At 35.3% G+C, this 18188-nt stretch overlaps 1 protein-coding gene across 6 annotated transcripts in view; it reads right to left on the bottom strand.

The window, feature by feature from the left end:
• Nucleotides 1–18188, bottom strand: part of NOL4 (nucleolar protein 4) — a gene marked incomplete at its 5' end in the record, with an annotated part of 192084 nt that overhangs the window by 38004 nt on the left and 135892 nt on the right. For 3 of the 6 annotated variants that reach the window (XM_082754281.1, XM_082754280.1, XM_082754282.1), the window contains 2 exons: nt 10259–10450; nt 11199–11378. In XM_082754281.1, coding sequence (XP_082610407.1) covers nt 10259–10450; nt 11199–11378 — 372 coding nt within the window. The remainder of the gene's footprint in view (nt 1–10258; nt 10451–11198; nt 11379–18188) is intronic. The other 3 variants (XM_082754283.1, XM_082754284.1, XM_082754285.1) reach the window with 1 other exon arrangement.

Here is an 18188-nt window from a genome sequence, read left to right as displayed (position 1 = left end):
GTCATTGAGTTTTGGAAGCAGATTTTGAAGTATTCTGTTCAGTTCTTATACAACCTTAGAACAGATTCATTATATTGGCTCATCTGATTTTATCGTTTTCATAATATTCCAGAAACTGTTAGGTGGCCATTACTAATAGTACATTTTTACCTTTAAAAATTGAAATCCATTTATAGACTTTGAATGTCCTCTGCAGAATGCCTATTTATTATCTCATGCTGTACCTTCTCTAATGCATGGGACAGCATTCTGGGACCAGAGGCTGAACTAGCTTTTAGAAATAGACAGGGATTTAGGGTCTCCATCTCTAGTGCTCTTGACTTAATTCTACCCCCTCACACAAGAGCAAGCTCTCTGGCATCAGTAACAGCTGTGTAAGAAAGACAATCACCAGCAACGCTGCAATAAAATATGACATTTGGATTGATTTGACAGAACAAAACCTATTGAACTTGTTTACAGTTTGCCCAGCAATGTATTTCCATGCACTTTTGAAAATAAATCATTCAAAAGGTGAAGGACACAGATGTTAAGCCCTGGTGCCATTACAAAAGTTAACATTACAGTACATGCAGACACCTTTCCAAGATCTCCAGAGGAGGGAGTAAGCCTTTGAGGGAGGCTTTCACTGACAAAATTATTTTGCTTCCTTGCATGGTGGTATGCTGGTGATGATGACCTGAATATGTTATTGCATCACTTAGCCTTGCTAGATTCCTCTCTATATTTGGTGGCCAAGTATCACTATAAATGCCACCATTTTATATACGTTTCAGGTACATCAACTATATTAGTTGCATGAAAGTCTCAGTGTGTTCCTCTAGCACTGGCTACACAATGATGGTCCAGAAAAATTGTTGAGTAAACACATGGCTAATTCCTCCAGCTACAGTTACAGCTCGGAGCTACAAGCAATCGTTCACACCAGATACATAGTACACAACGTATGGGCCCAGAAAGTAATGTAATGACCAAAAGGTAAAATGAACTCAATTCCCTAGATTATTTGCTTATGGCAGAGAATGAGTTTATTGAAGTGTTCATTAACATTAAAAATGAGTCGCCATTATAACCAAATATTCATTTCTCTCAAAAAGACTGTAGCAGTTATGTTCACCATTGAAACATTGAAAATTAATACCTGCAAAAATGAATTAAACTCCAAGTAATGGAGTATACTTCTCTTGAAATATGTGTTAACCTCTAATTTCTCACACATCACTGCAGCCGGCTGTTGATATGTTCATGTCAAGAATTATCTAGAATGAACCCTAGGGAGAATGTAATGAATGCATGGTTGAGTCACCTGGGGATTAAAATACTGTAACAATGCACAGGAGAAAAATCATCTGATTAAGGTTCACGCTCTATCAACTCAGCTTGGGCAGAGCCCTAGTCTGGCATTGATTGAGAAGATGAACAGTCCTCTGTCACTTTAACAGCTCCGTAGAGCTGTTGAAAAGATTTTCTGTTCCATGAAATGCCATATCTGTGAAACGTCAAAAAGACCAATTTTGAAAAGCCTTGCCTAAGAGGAAAAAAACACTTTGAAGTAATCTTATTATTATTATTATTATTATTATTATGTATTTCTAAATAAACTGAAGTCGCTGCCCCATCTTCTAAGTTCAAAGCCCCCTTCTGGCTTAGCTTAACTTCCACTTTTTCTATGCTTCTGATTATTCATGACCCCTGTCATGACTACCAGCTATAAAGCCAACCCAGTCCCTGTAGGGTTCTGCACATTTCTAAACTCCCTATCCAAGGGTGAGACAGAAAGACCGAGGAAAATGTGGCAGAAGCAACATCATTCAGTTCTGCAGAAGGAAGCCTGCGGGTCTCAGACAAACCAGTATTTTTTAGGCTCCCAGGGTTCCTTCTGCTGATAGCAGACCTCTGGTTCCTGCGTGTTTGAGACTACAGCAGGAAATGTGGGAGCCACAGAGTCCCTATTTCCAAGGGCTCGCAGGCTCCACAAACAATCCCTAGATCCACAACCTCCTCACTGGTCTAGCAGGAAAACAGGTTTCAATTTACTGGACAAATTCATATTTCTTAAAGGGGAGGAAAGAAAAAAAATAGAAAAAAATAAAATAAGAAAGAAAGAGTCATTACAAAAAATTCCTGACCAGCTTTAAGTGACAGAACATACCTACTGTTTGATACATAACATTCATAGCCCCAGACTTGTATTTCTATCACTTCACAGTGATGTAAGCCAGGTAATATCTGTAGTGGAACTACCCATGTGTAAAAAACAGAAAAGAACCAAGCCTCTAATCTTTAGTCTATCAAAACAAGCAACTCACATGGAAGAAGGCAGGATATAATTTTTGTCCTTTTGAAACAATGACAGATAGAAAAGAGGAAAGTGTCAATTTTATAGTAACTTTCAGGTGAAAGGATTAATAAAAAAGGGAATCTTTAAAAACATCTTAACATAGACCTTTGGAGAAGACTATACACTTTGGTCCATCACACAGCAGGGGTATACAGAACTCTTCTGTATTTAGAAATGAAACTGACTGTATCTGCACTAAAACAGCAGCTACGTTTTGAATACAGATAGTTCTTTGTTTTTGTACTTCTTTTTGGCTGACACCCAACACATGTTCAACCTTAACACAATGCATGTGAAGAGCATTTTGGCAAAAGATGTAAAGGAAATCTCCTAACTTTCAGGTACATGTGGATGCATCTCTTTTTAACACCTTTTGAAAAGACTGACATTCAGGAGCTGGTTGAAATTCCCTCAGTAGCCCAAAGGAGATGGCCGACCACCTCCAGTCCTCTCATATTCAAAAACTGCCTTACAAGGCTGTTTAAATCTGATTCTTGAGACCACCCCAGAGCCTTAAGATAATGATGATGATGATGATGACAAAGAAACAAACACACTTAACTATCATACTGGACAGGACCTTGTACATGGTTTTAAGATTTATTTTTTCATTTTTGTGCAAATTAATATAAAAACTTCACAAAATTATCCCCTTATGTCTTTCTGAAAATAAATAAATAAATAAATAAAAATCTATTGGCAAATATATTTTAGCAGATTTCTTCAAGAAAAATCATATCAGCTGTTTTTCCTTTGTAGTCAAATAACCATTGGTCTGCTTTCAAGAACATTAAAAATGACAATATTTCAGAGGCATTGGTGGTGGTTAGATCAATAACCAAAGCATCTTACAACAAGCTTTCTGGAGGGATGGAGTAGTTTTGCAAACTTGCTGATTTCTTCCATAGTTAAAATCAGGAATATTTGGCCAAGATCCTCTAAAAAATAACTCTATTAATGTAATCTCTGGTTCCCTAACATAACAGAGGCTAGTACTTTCAATATGCTGTGAAATACCCATTTTGTGGCACACATCATTTATATGCAATATCCGCAGGTCTTCTGTTTGAAGTGATGTGCCTTTTCATTACTGATATGGGAAACATAAAATACCCTTTTTGCAATGTTCACAGAATTTTTTTGTTTCTATAGGGAATCTAAACATAAAAATAAAAAAGTCATATTCTAATTTTAAATGTGCATTTGTAGTGCAAGTCTACCGATTACAGATATAATACAGGGACTATTTTCAGTCTAAACCACTAGGAGCAGTGTATTCACCAGAAAGAGGTTTCTAACTAGCTGTGTGTGCTACCCTGTGGTTACAGAACTGTTGCCTCTAAAGTTACTGCATTAGTGTTTTCTGTTAGGTCTAGTATTTCCTTCTAAATAATAGCCTAAGTTTTCATACAGAAGCTTGGTCTAGATACTTTGTCACATGTTACACAGGTCTGACTCAGTTCTGAAAAAAAATCAGCTATCAATTATGTCAAATAATGGGCACACATGCACACCTGGTAAAACACAAAACTTTATATCCTGACATTTGTGCATAAATACTCCCTTGTAGTTTAGGTCAGTTAACATCAGAATGAAGAATCTTGGAGTATAAGATAGTTGCAAGCATGTAAACATGGAAGCTAATTTCTTTTGTTCATAGAGACTCTAACAACTAATATACATGTAAATGTGTGAATGAGGACATATTTTATCTATTACTCAAACATGAAAACAAATTTTCCAAGGCAATTGGCCATCCAAAGTTGAAGATGAATGGCTGAGATGCCTCAATGGCAGTTACTGAGTTTTTCCAGAGGTACCCAAGCAGTCTGTACTCCCAACATTGAGAGGCTCCCTACTGCTTTCCTGCATGTCAGTTTTTCCTTATGCATTGTAAACCAGTCCATTGCCAAAATGAAATATTATGCCACAAACCTTTCATAATAATGTATTAAGATCTAAGACAATGTGTGAAAAACCATAATATGTATCTAATAACAGTATGCAATCCTTAATTAGCAGCTTTTCACAGAAAATATCCACAATGCCTACTAAGAAAGGGTATGGGCTATCTTCAATGATTTTTTTTTACTCAGTATAATGCAGTTGTATGGCACAGAACCATCCTACACTGCACAGTTAGAAGGATTCTGAAAAAATTCTGCAGAGTAGTTTTAAATGTACACAGTGAATTATGATACCACAGTCTGTTGAATATAATTTTATAATTATTTTGTAGAGAACTATGAAATATGAACAACCAGACTGGCATTTTAATGCTTGCAGCAACTGTTTCTGACTGGGTTTTGATGTATTTTGCTCAGTCTCGCAGCCTGCAGTGAAACTGTGATAAATACTCAATTGTAACACCTACTAAGGAATTCAAAGAAACACCTAGAAATATTTTCTTTTCCTAAAAGGTAGAGGAGACTTTTTGAAATGTTCAGTTATAATCATATCACTTTTTAAAAGTTTTCAGCTTTAAAGCACATTTAATTGAAACAATGCATATTGCACATTGATTTGACAGTGCCTAAATACCTAACATACATGTATATATAAACTTACATATCCATATTCCTGTGTTAAGGAATTCCCATATGATACTTTTCAGCCAACTACTTTTCTCCTGTTGCTGCTGCCCCTACGTACAGGGCCAAGTCCTGGCCCACTTACTTAAGAAAGATTTTCAGTGGGGCTACTGGAAAATTTAATTATCTTTTGTAAATAACAGAAATAAGATCCATCTAACTTAGTCTGCATAAAATCTGAGTATTTCATCTATACTAGTTATCTAGGCTCCTTTTTTATTTCTTTTAAAAGACAGGTATCTCCAGAAGTTGACTCTCAAGACAGCTGGAGATAATCTCTCAGGAGGGTGTCATCTGTGGGATTCACTGATTGCTGAGGGAAAGTCACCTAATTTCTCTAGCACCTTAACTCTTAGTTAGTAAATGTAGGTGAGATTACCTCTATCCTAAATACATATGGTATGACAGAGTGATAGAGAATCATAGTTCATTGGGCTGAACTATATCTGAGATAGGCTTGGATTTGATAGATTGGACTGGGCACTCCAGCAGCAAACAGTTTTCTAGTAAAACTCCAGAAGACCAGGAACAACTGAATCTGATTTACCATTGTTTCCTAATTCAAATACAGAGTAGGTCACCTACTCTTAAATTAGTGTCAGAAGCCATATCATCAAGTAACACTATAGCAGGGGTCGTAATATGTCAGAATCACGGTACAAGAAAAACTGAAATACTTAGTACTTTTTTTTTTTTCTTCCTGATTTCATTCTTTCAGTCTTCAATTTCAGTCAGGTTGAACATTCTTTTTATCCCAGATTTTAATCTTTCCTTAAAATAGTTGTTGGGGGGAGGAAGTGCTGGTGGTAGTTCCTATTTCATAACTTAGTGCAATTTTTCAGTCATGCTTATGACCTTTACTGTCAACATAGGCCTGGAGGACTGAAAAGCCAAGTGACTGCAAGGGCAGCTGGACTACTCAAAACTAAATTACTGAAATGAAAGCTTCCTCACTGTAAAGCTAAAACTCTAAAACAGAGACATTTTAAAGAGGCAGATTTCAGAAGACATACCACCCTCTGAAAAACACTCGATCACAATAAAAAAGCACTCCAGCTCACTAGATGCATTTAAAACATCTTGATCAGCATGTGCACAGTTGCAAATTGTTAAAACACCTCTTACAGCCAATTGGCACAAACAAAACACAGAAGCAGCAAAAGACATCAAGGTTGCTGATCTGTTATTGATAGATAACAATCAATAGGATAGATCCTGTTATTGTTCTTCTCAGCTCCTTCTTACTTAGGAGCTATCTTTATTCATAGTGTTATTCCTTTCCTCATCGCTGACACATCCAAACATCTTCAGACAATGAAAGGTATTTGTAACTAGACTTTTCTCTCCAATATATAACAGCAGTATCACTTAGTTCTTTGATAGTATTTATTTGTATGACAGTAGTGCCTAGTGGGGGGTGGGCAGGGGCAGGGGGGAATTACTCTTGCTAAAACCAAATTTTTTATGTTTAAGCCTTGATATACTACATGGGAAAAAGTGCATATCTGTGCAAAAGGCACTGTAAGGTGCAGTTTCAAATGGAATGCAGAAACTGAGTCTGATGATAAGAGATCCTGAAGATAGAAAGGAGCAGATAGTAGAAAGAAAATGTGATTAAGTTAATTCAACTCTATTTTATCATTTCAAACATTGCAATTTTCTGGACTGTAACTAAGTAAGTAAATATGTGTACTCAGCAGCTATTACTTTTTTTTCTTTTTTTTTTTTTTTTCATTTGGCATTTTTTCACATATACATAGGCAGGGACAAGTCTAAAGTACAGATTTTTTAAATATTAGTGAAATAGGTCATTTGACTATTTCAGAGAGAAAACTCTTGTTTAGCATACACAGATCACAACCACTTAATATATAGAAAGGAACTCTCATTAACATCAGTCCTTCAGAGAGGGGCAATAATTCATTTTTTCTTTTGCTTATGGGCAAATGAAGAGAAAAACAAACATTTTCTTTAAGAACTTCTTAAAGTTGTGTGGCACTGCACAAGTGGAAGCATAACCCAGAGATATCATCCAAAATTCAGTGATTTCAGGACTAGGCAAACTTCCTTCCCAATGGAAAATTATGAACAAGATCACAGAATATAGTAAGAGAATGTTCTCAATAGACCATAAGCAAGAGAGAACAGGAGGAGAAAAGTGATCTTGCAATTCATGAGAAAAAATTTGACAATGCCTTGTTGAGGGATATGGTTGTGCCAGAATGAAAATGCAAGTGGCAAAATTATGAGCTAAAAATCAAATGAGGAAAGCATTTTCAATGCAGAAAGGGAATTTCTCAAAAGAATATTTGTAACAAGAATCTATTCAAGCTGCCTTGGATTCCACAGACTCCAGGCTGTCATAAGTGGTGAATAACTGTAAGCATCTCTTAAAAATAATAAGAAGAAGAAATATTAACTAACAACACAAACTCATGACACAGAACCTTTCCTATTGCCTCAGAGCTAGAAGTAGCCTGTTATGCAGTGAGAACTGTCATTTGGATTACAGATGGCAAATAACTGACAGAAGCAGGCTTCAGGCATGCTTTTTCATCTTTACCATGCAGTCTTACGCTAATTAAACTTATTGTTTACATTTTCTCTTCACTTTGCAATATGACGCTGTAGATAGCTGCACCACTCCACATAGTCTGAACTGTCACACGCCATTTATGAGATTAATTCTCTTTTTCTCTTGCAACTAGATGCTCGAAACATGGCATTCTGGCCCTGAACAAAATGAAAAACTTGTGTTTAATATGTCTAAAGTAAAAGGCACCACCTGTGGAGATTATTATCTGATATCCTATTTAATATAACAACAGTAGCACTATTGCTCCTGAGGAGATCATTATCCTGTTTTGCTGTAGCTGTGTGTAGCACCTGATTCAAATCAACACCGACATGTCCTTTCATGATTGTTTTGAACAAAAGTTATTATCCAGACACAAAGTGATTCTTTTCCACTGTCAAAACAGTGAGTATATTCAAAATAATCATACAGTCAAGTGCCTCTGCCCATGATAGTATTTTTTTAAAATGGCTTATAGTCATGACATACCAATAGAGTAATTTAGAAACTAGAAAATAATTAAAAACAACAAATGGATATGTGTTATATTTCAGAATTATTCAAGACTTAAACATAAAGCACTAGTAGTTCTCTCGGGAAGTTAAAAGGGAACTGCTCAAAGATTTAGTCTCCTCTTCCTACCTGCAAACAGTGAAGCAGGACAGATTTCCCTTCTGGCCCAAGAAAGCTGCAATCTTTGGTATGAACACCTGTGCCTTGTCACTTCTATTCATGGGCAGCAAAGTCAATATTTTAGAGGGTAATTTGTTTGTTTGAAAGGAAATAAAGCCCATCATAAAATGTAATATTATAAATATAGGGAATATTTCTGAATTATAAAGGTTGCCTATTTGAATCATGTTCCTGGTAATCACTGCTCCTTTTCCCCTCCCAGGAATAAATTTGACCCTGCAACCTTTGTTCATATGAAAGTAACCTTTGCAAATATACATAATACACTAAAGTCAAACCAAGCTAGCTTTTATGGGTCAGACTGTAAACTCCTTGTTCATACAGAAAAGCAGTTGTGCAGATCTTTCAGATGATAAAAATTAAAAAAGTCAGTTTACATAACTGCTCATCAGCATGAATAATGATAGTAATGAAGCCATAAATTGGAACAGCGAGGAGACTTGCTAGCATCAGCTAATTTTATAAGTATTTTTATTTTAAAGTACAGCACAGCAAAAATATTTGGCACCATGAAAGATGAACAAGATGTTGCTGAATTATTCTCAGCTGGAGTGAATGGATATAATTTGATTCTACTTACTGTATCATGGAAAATATTTACTTTCTGTTTTTCCTTCTTTTATTTTGGAGGGCTATACAATTTGACATGTACACCACCAATCAATCTGTGGTACTTTTATCAGTACAGCTGCCCTTTATTCTACCTGTCTATTTTCATCTGTGTTTCCATTGTTCAGAAACAACATTGTCCCAATGTTTCAAATAATAAAGCCACACAGTCACAAACACATACAAAAAATTAGTTTCTGTCTCTGCTGTTTGTGGTATCCAGTAATGGTCTCACCCTACAATAAACTTGATATTGTGTTCTTAAAACTGTCAGCTACCATTTTAAAACAACATATGGACATAAGCATTCTGCATAGACTGCAGGAAAGAGAAAGACAGAGAGAAAGAGAGAAACAGTAAAATTCAGTCATGCCCAGTATTTTTATGTAATCAATGGGTTTGTAGATGATTCATTAAAATAAAAATGATATGTTTGATCACTAAATGATATCTATTTGTAACGATGAAGTGATTTCATTGTCATCTAAAAGCCAGAGAGATAGCTAAGACACATCAAGCATAAGGTAGGTAGGTACTCAATTTCTTGCAGTTTTCCTGGAGTTTGGAAATATAAAAGTTTTTTAAAGATAATAAATTTGCCAATTGGTGAGAAGAGCTATTCTTTGCCCATTCTTAAGCTACTGGGTAATATTAAAATACTAATGTTGGAAAACACTGCTATTTGTATACTGATTTCATGGTCTTTTGTTCACTTACAATTAGTAAAACTGCTCAAAATGTAAACTTGATACCTGTGCTTTAAAATCACTGCCTGTGTTTTATATAGATATATAAAACTATATATCTATATAGTTTTCTATCTATATAGTTATCTATATATAAAACTATAGATATATAAACTATATATCAACTGAAAGATTTAAAGGAGTTACCATTACTGATAGTTCATAGGATAAAATGTGCAAGAAAGAAAATACAAACCATTGCCAATGCAATGTTACTACACTGAGCATTTGCTTAGATATAGCATTTTTCTAGCAAGATCTAATTTTTATAGAGTTCACACAAATGCAGTTAGCAGAAGTATTTTATAGAAAAATCCATCTTACTTCAAGATTTTGCCAGGCAAAAATCTCTAAGTGTAATCTTGAGTAGGCAATAAGTCACTATATAAGCCATCATTTGGTTTCTCTCCTTATACCTTGTTTTGTTTTTAATTTCTTACAGATCCATACTAGTTCATCTTGTGAATTTTAGTGTCTCAAATAATTTTTATACCAGTGAAGAAGGGGAATAAATTCAGGAAGAATGAAGGAGGCAAAAAGAAACCTCTGACCTGGTATTACCAAAAATAAATAAATAAATAAACGAGGAAAAAAAAAAAAAAAAGAAAAAAAAAAAGACACTAAGATGAAAACAAAATAGTGTCATGGATTTACATATGGGGTTTTGATGGAAACTAGGGCTGGGTTTTAAATCAAAACTCACCATCTCAAAACCACTTCTTTTCATCCGCCTGCAGGACTTGAGGTAAGTACGTATGCGTTTTCTGGCACGCTCTTGATACTCAGGGAATTGTCGCCTGCATGAGTCAATGATAGCTTGGATCTTTTCTTTTGGCTGCTTAGAGATTGGGACCATTCGGTCCAAGTTTTCATCTACAAACAGCCTGACAAACATCTGTTGGCAAGAGGGAGACAGAGGAGACGGGTTTGGAGGGCTGCTCTCTTCTCTTCCTAGCTTTCTGTCTTGATTACTGATAGGAAGACATTTTTTTCTATCCACGGAATAGCTTTGTAATGGGAAGCCAGAAATATTAAGCAAACAGTTCTTTAAAGGATTATTTGGGGGGTGGGAAGGAGCTAATTTAAGGGAAAAAAAATAAGGACAAGAAAAGAATAGTCTATAGGATACAGAACTTGTGAGATAAACCAGAACAGATTGTGAAGATAGGCACCACTTAAGTTTCATCATTAACAATAAGCTGTGATTGCTACATCATTTTATTGAAGTGAATCTCACTTTTCTTTGTTTGAACAATTGCTTGTGTTTTCATGCATAATTACATACACTGGGAAAGCAATAGCGAACAGCTGACCACTGGAATGGTCTTCTGATAAACTAGCTACAGCCCCTTTCCATTCACTGACTGAACATGCACATCCACACGTCCACACACACAGGCACATATACACACACAAAACAAAGCCTTGTTTTCTTCACTGGTAAAATGGCACTGTGCCTTAAATTCTAAATAAAACACAGTAAAACTTTCATCTGTTGGCAAGACTTTAATGTGCATTAATATAATTGAAAAAGTTCCAGCAAATTAAATTAATGTGCCTTTAATATTGTCAAACTTACCATAAATAGCAATGTAAAAGGAGGTAGTAGAGGTAAACAAAGCAACAAGTGCAAGGGGACTTACATTAAAAGCTTTCAGTCGCTCAGCTTCTACCCCATCCGACTCATTAACCTTCTCAGGATCTTCCTGCTCATCATGGTCATCCTCATCTTCATCTCCTCGATTCAAAGACAGATCTTCAGCACCTCTGCCTACACTCTCATTCTTGCCAGAGTCATAGCTTGAATAGCTATGTGCAGGGGACTGAAAATAGATTTAAAAAATAGATATGTATATATCTGTAAAAATTCACCATAGAAATAAGGTCTGCACATCAAAAATGCTTTATAAACATTTAAACAATTCCATGGTTTCTTTTTATTCTTGGTTCAACATTGTGTGCTCATGGTCCTTGTAAGAGTAAACAAATCTCAATAATATTCATTTTAGTATTTTTAAAAAATGTGACCAGATGTAAATTCAGTAAACAAATTACCAAATTACCTATGATAATTACAGTCAAGATACTTGCCATACATACTACATACAGAAGTTTCTAGCAAATACTAACTTCTTTATATTAGCCAAGATGTAAATAAGGGGCAATAGGTTTTCCACAAAATTCCAGTGTTAAACATTACCCATTTTAAGGCAAAACAGATATAAGTAGGAAACACTGATATTTATTCAATCAGTATGAAATATTTTCAAGAGCCAATATATGTTCAAAACATTCAAAATGTGCAGATGATCATGTTCTAGCTTTCACTTGGAAAACCCGAAACCAAATTAGAGGTGCATAGGTTGGTTAATTTTATGAATGCTCTGCTGAGAAGTATGTAGCAAAACCATTTTCTTTCCTCATATCAGCATTCAGATTTTTCCCCTGAGCAGAATAGTCAGCTTACTGTATAAATCAGATGACCATCTCATTAAAGTGCTATCCACTTCCGAGACCAAAAAGTTTTCAGTTATCAAAAGAGTCAATACTGTGCATTTTTTGTGAAATATCAAGACCTCATTTACCTGTTTCCTCTGCATATGCTTCAGACCGACAAAACACAAAATGACATCAGTAATGAAAAGCCTTCTACAATGTAACACTTTAAGATCAAAGCTTTGCACCAGCCATACAAAAGTATCACTGAGTATTTTCACCAGAGCCATCAGATTCACATTTAGGTAATTCAGAGCTCTATTTTACTTCTATAATAAAAATCCTGTAATATTTCAAGATATTCCTCCCTTGCTTCAAAGCATACTGTATTCAATTAACTTCAAAGAGTCCTGTATCAGGTACTACATGATGAATTTCACACATATCTATATTTTTTTGTGCCTCTTGTCTAAATGCCACCAACATATATATCAAGATATATATATATATCAACAAATATATATCAAGAGCATAATGTGTCAGTCAAGAATATATTTCAAATACACGTGGTTAAAGTCACATCTTGTTCTACATTCTGAGCCTCCTAAAACTGTCTTTCATTCAGTGTTGTTTTCATCAACCACAGAATGCAGCTGGGCAGTGAGGTAGGAGGGAAACGCCTACAAAACTACGTTCATCTTTAAGGTATATTTCTTGCTTTATATTCTTTCTCCAACTATTTTTTTTCTTTCCCTATTTTCCCTATTTTTTTTCCCCTATTTTCATTTCCATCTCATCTTGGCCCTCTGTACACCACTGGTTTTGCAGTCACTACCATTCATTTCCTCGCCTTTCCTTTCCAGCACTCATGCTCCAAGCCTTCCTTATCTATCCTCCCCAGACTATATTCTCTCAGAAAAAATCCCCTTGAGTTCCACTTTTTAATTTCTAATGCTTCTAACATCAGATCTTGCAGCCTCTCTCTCATCCCCCTTCTTAAGAGTCTCTTCTCTCCCTAAACCCTTATAATAGACAAAGGGAGAATGAAGAAACATCAAAAGAAAACAGAAGGGCCAGCCTCTGGATACAAATATCTTCAACAAATAGTAAGTTCAGTATCACCTCCTCTTCTTACAACTGCACAGTTACAAGGCAAAAAAATTACCACTAATCCCAGTGTTCATGATGACAGACATGAGGTGGTGTGGGAAGATGACTTTGGAGAGACAGAAAAACAAACCAAACAAAAAAAAGGTCCATTTTCTTCTTTGGCACACTGATGTTTTATTTTCAGATGATGAATATCTACACTGCTGCCCATTCAGATCACTCGTCCTTGCAGGAGGTGGTGAATTCATTGGATAATTATGCTCAAGAAGAATATCCTGATCAGTTCCATCCTGATAGAAGATGCTTATAACATATCAGAGAATCTAGCATATATGAGCAACAGTATTTAACCTTACTATTGGCTACCAGAAGGCCAACAGCAGCAGCCTGATAGCCTGTTATGAAGGAATGTGAAGAATGATTTTAAAAATAAAAAAATAAAAATAAAAAGTAACATTGTAACTATATACAAATGCTATGCAGTAGAAGATCTGACTTCAGACTGAGACTTGCTCTTTGGTACTTTTTTATTTCACCACTTACTATAGCTATACAACATGCAGAGAGCTCCTAGATAATCTAAAATCCATTTCCTGTGCTTATATCATCATATAAAGTTATATCAAGCAGAAGCTACTGCCCTGAAGAACCCTACTGTCTGAAACCCTTGTTCTGCAAACACTTGATTTCATATGAGTCATTTCATCAGACTAAATCCAATTAGACTACTCATGTGCATATAGTTAAACAGATGCAAAACTGATTTCAACATGTACATATGTTTGGGCTGATGCCAAGATCATAAATTATGCACCAGGATTGAGATTTGCTTTTGTGAAGGAAAGGAATTCAGACCAAAGTGTATTAGCTGTCACTAGAAAATGCAATAGTTTTTTGTTTTGTTTTGTTTTTAAGAAAGCATTGCATAGAGAGACTTGTCCAATATTTTTTCCAAAGTATTTATTTCAAGAACATCTTTGGTGTCATAAATGAAAATTATAGAATAGCATGCTCTGCAAAACTGCAAAAGTTGCATGGCAGAAGTAGTTATTCACTGGGGATTTGATGACTGTGTGCAATAGCAGAAAAAATCGTGGCTTTTTTCCTAGCTGGTGGGTCAACAAACTGAGGTTAAAAAAGCTCAGTTAAGAAGAAAATGTCTACATTTTTATATTTATACATAAATGAATATTTAGGCAGAGAAGGAAGAGAATGTTCCTCTCCGTTGTGTTGACTCTGCAGTTGCGCAAAAACTGATAAGCATTTTCTTTTGCTACTCTATTAAGCATCTGCAGTGGTAAACAGAGTAAGACAGCAGAGGCAGAGGACAGCTTTTCCCTTAGCACTTCTGTCTCTAAGTCTTAGAAGCCTTATGACTTAAGGTTGACCGTTTTTGAAAAGGCTGCTCCCACTTTTGCCAGGTAGGTACCATCTCATTCATTTCTCTGCATCCCTCAATACATACATTTTAAGTGTTCCTCCAGGTGCTAGACTAGAGAAGTGATCCTAGCTAAAAATCTTCCCCCTACCCCTGGCCTTTTATTTATTTATTTATTTATTTCATTTTTAACTCCTTTTGCCAGTGTATTTAAGACTTGGTTCCTGTTCACCACCTGAAACTACAAACCTTTGGGCTTGGCAGGAGGGTGTGAGCATGTAGAGGACAGAGGAAACACACATCTCTTGACAGCAATGCAAGATTAAAGTGATTATGGAATGGAAGCATTAGATAGACAAAAGATGTTCCACACATGAAATCTTTGTGTTTGACAAATATAGGTGCAAAAAGGAAGTGATAGAAAAGTAAAGAGAACTTATTCAAGGAGAACAAATGAGGCCAATGGTAAGTCCAGGATCATTGCCTCCTTGAAAATCATGAAGTTGTCTTAAAAATACTGAGATGTTGATAGATATATTATGGTCATCTTGTCTTTGTCCTTTTCTGAAGGTTCTGAGTTCATTGTTTCAATCTCTTTCTTGCAATAATAGGTATAAGACTCTACTGCATTACAAAAATCAAAGGTTATTAATGCCTAATAACCTGGTTTCAGGAGTTTGTAACATGAAATAACCAATCTCCTTCTAATAAATAAGTAAATAAGTGATCAGAGGGCTGGAACACTTCTCCTGTGAAAACAGGTTGAGCGAGTGGGGGTTTTTGAGCCTGGAGAAGAAAAGGTTCCAAGGAGACCATATAGCAGTTTGCCAGTATCTAAAGAGAATGTACAAGAAAGCTTTTTGTCAGAAAGTGTAGTGATAGGACAAGGGGTGATGGCTTTAAACTACAAAATGGGAGATTTAGACTACATATTCAGAATAAATTATTCACTCATAGAGTGGTGAAGCACTGGAACAGGTTGCCCAAAAATGCTGTGGATGCCCCATCCCTGGAGGTGTTCAAGGCCAGGCTGGATGGGGCTTTGAGCAACCTAGTCTGGTGGGAGGTGGCCCTGCCCATGGCAGGGGGGCTGGAACTAGGGGATCTTTAAGGTCCTTTCCAACTCAAACCATTATACAGTTCTATGAAATCACAAGTCAGTAACAAATGTAACTTGAAGGAAGTTATCATATCATACAATAATGACCTGGAAGGACTTCACATTGTGATCTAGGACATCTTGCTGCCACAGAATAAGGTCCCAACATAGTTCCTGACAGCCATTTGTCTGGTAGTTATCTTAAGACTTCCAATGATGGAGTTAACATGCATCTATCTCCCAGATATTCTAGGTTAATGTTTCACCATCCTCAGAAATATTAAGATATTTTTAACACTTACCTCAGACTTTTATAAACAGTACTAAGCATGTTTCTTTTTCACCTATCCCATATGGCAATGTATACCTGGAGAAAAGAGCATTCCCTTTCTTCCTTACAAGAATCTTTCAGATGTTTGAAGACTCTTATCATGTTCCCTCCCCTCAATCTTCACTTCCAGAAAAATTATTCATTCTCTGAATCTCGTGTTGTTCAGATTCTTGACCATTCTCTTTGGCTGCTGTAAAAGCTCTCTATTTTGTCTGAAACTTTGTCAAGGAGCAATTCCAAAAACTCTAATGTGCATTATTCCACGAGGTCTTTCTATGAAAAATATATCCATTTATTGCTTGAATGATTTCTGTATGCTTGTAGCAGAAAGATCACATCATTTTGTTTGCAAGATAAAAGAATACCCAGTATATGCAATAGACAGTAATGCAGAAACCCAATGTTGCCACCAGAAGTTGTGTTATTAGTTTCAGAGAAATAACACATAAATAATCTAAAACATAAATAAAAGCAGTCTACCAATAGTGTCCCAGTGGTCAGTAGGCTCAGACCCTGGTGTATGGCCATCAGACATGATTTGATAGATGATACTACATGAATTCACTGCATGAGGCTTTTCCCAGCAACAAATACTCTTGGTCACTTGGCTATTCTGCATATCTCAGTAAATGTATGGACAAGGTTGTGGATGAATGGACCAAATGTTACTCAGAGACAAACAAATAATCGATATTGATTATTTGTTATGACCACAAATTGAAAAACAAAACAAAACAAAAACAAAAACAAAAACCTACAGCTCTGTGATTTTTAATGTTAAAAGGGAGAAAAAGACCCCACCCTTTCAGGAAAAAGGTCTCTGAAGGAAACCTAGTGTAATTTAAATAAAACAAAGTAAAAAGCTTCATTTTTTACATTTACAGTTTTACATTTAATTATATAGTGTTCTTTCAGTTCAATTCTTTCAGTTGCTACATTATACATTCAAAAACTACAGAAATTTGAAGAGATGGCAGACTGCAGGTTTTCATACTGCATGGAAAGAAGAAGCGTGAAACAGTATTCACTGTTAGGTAGAGATGAAAACACTACTCTGTATACCTAATTCCTTCCTAGAAATCTGTCTCCATATTTGTAACAATAAATAATAATAAAAATAATAAGTAAATAATTTTTTTCATAATATAAATCTGATGGAGTTCTGCTCATCCCCTCAGACGGAGTTGTACCTCCAACTTTTTCTTACTTCTCTTTTTACACGTCAATCTATCCCACCGAATATACCAAAGACTATAATTTCATCAAATGCTCTAGCAAATTAGGTGTGCTTTTGCAAATGCACATTCACGTATGCTTCTGTGTATGCATATTTTCATAGATATTATTCTTATGATATAAAAAGGGATTAGCATATTCTGGCAACACCATGTTTGATTGTTTTTAAGTTTTTTGTTTGTTTGTTTTGTTTTGTTTTTCCAAAACTGTTAATTAAATTAGAATGTAATTTCAAATTTTCATTTAACTTTAACATTTTAACAGATTCTATATATGGTGGGTTTTTGAGGAAAGTGATATACTGGTTTTCAGTGAGCTCACTGAGTATGAATCATGCATTTTCTTTTTTTATTTGAATGAAATTAAAAGGTTAAGTTTGTAAAGTTAAAGGAAAACTTATATCCTACATTTTCCTCTTAAAATCATAATTGTTGTGAACATTTGTTGCTTAGAGCTCAACTTCATATCCTACACAAACTGAATTTTCCATACTGCATGAAACTTGCTTACAGGAGCTTTTTTGTTTTGTTTTGTTTTGTTTTTCTTTTCTTTTTTTTAACATTAAATCATACATACATAATAAATAACACATTAGAAAAAAATAGTTTGGGCACATATATGCCTTTTTGGTATTAAAAGAGATGAAATCATGAATTCAGTCATTCCAAAATCTTTTTCCCTTAATTCAAACAGTAATGAAGGAGGCAGAACTGAAAAACATGCTTAGCTATCTTAAGCAATCCTCTTTGAATTTTTATGGATAGAAGTCCAGTTCTCTATGATTTTTCATTAATAACCCATTTTTTTCCATGACTCTTCGTAAAACCTATGCCTTCCTCTCTTCCAGACTTTACTGTCATTACCCTTTTTACATATTCCCTTTAAACCTTCATACTATCATATGTGTAGAACTTTACTTCCCATCATTTTTTTCTCATTACAGAAAAAGCTGTGAAGTCTCAAACACAATTCCAATATCTCACCATTTATTTCAAGATCCAATTAACCTCATTTTCTTAAACTTATATTTGCTCGTGTTACCC

The sequence above is a fragment of the Aythya marila genome, assembly GCF_965140915.1.
Source record: "Aythya marila genome assembly, chromosome: 2".
In the NCBI taxonomy this organism is placed as follows: Eukaryota; Metazoa; Chordata; class Aves; order Anseriformes; family Anatidae; genus Aythya; species Aythya marila.
The sequence above is the reverse complement of the archived record's forward strand: the minus strand, read 5'-3'. Positions and strand labels throughout refer to the sequence as shown.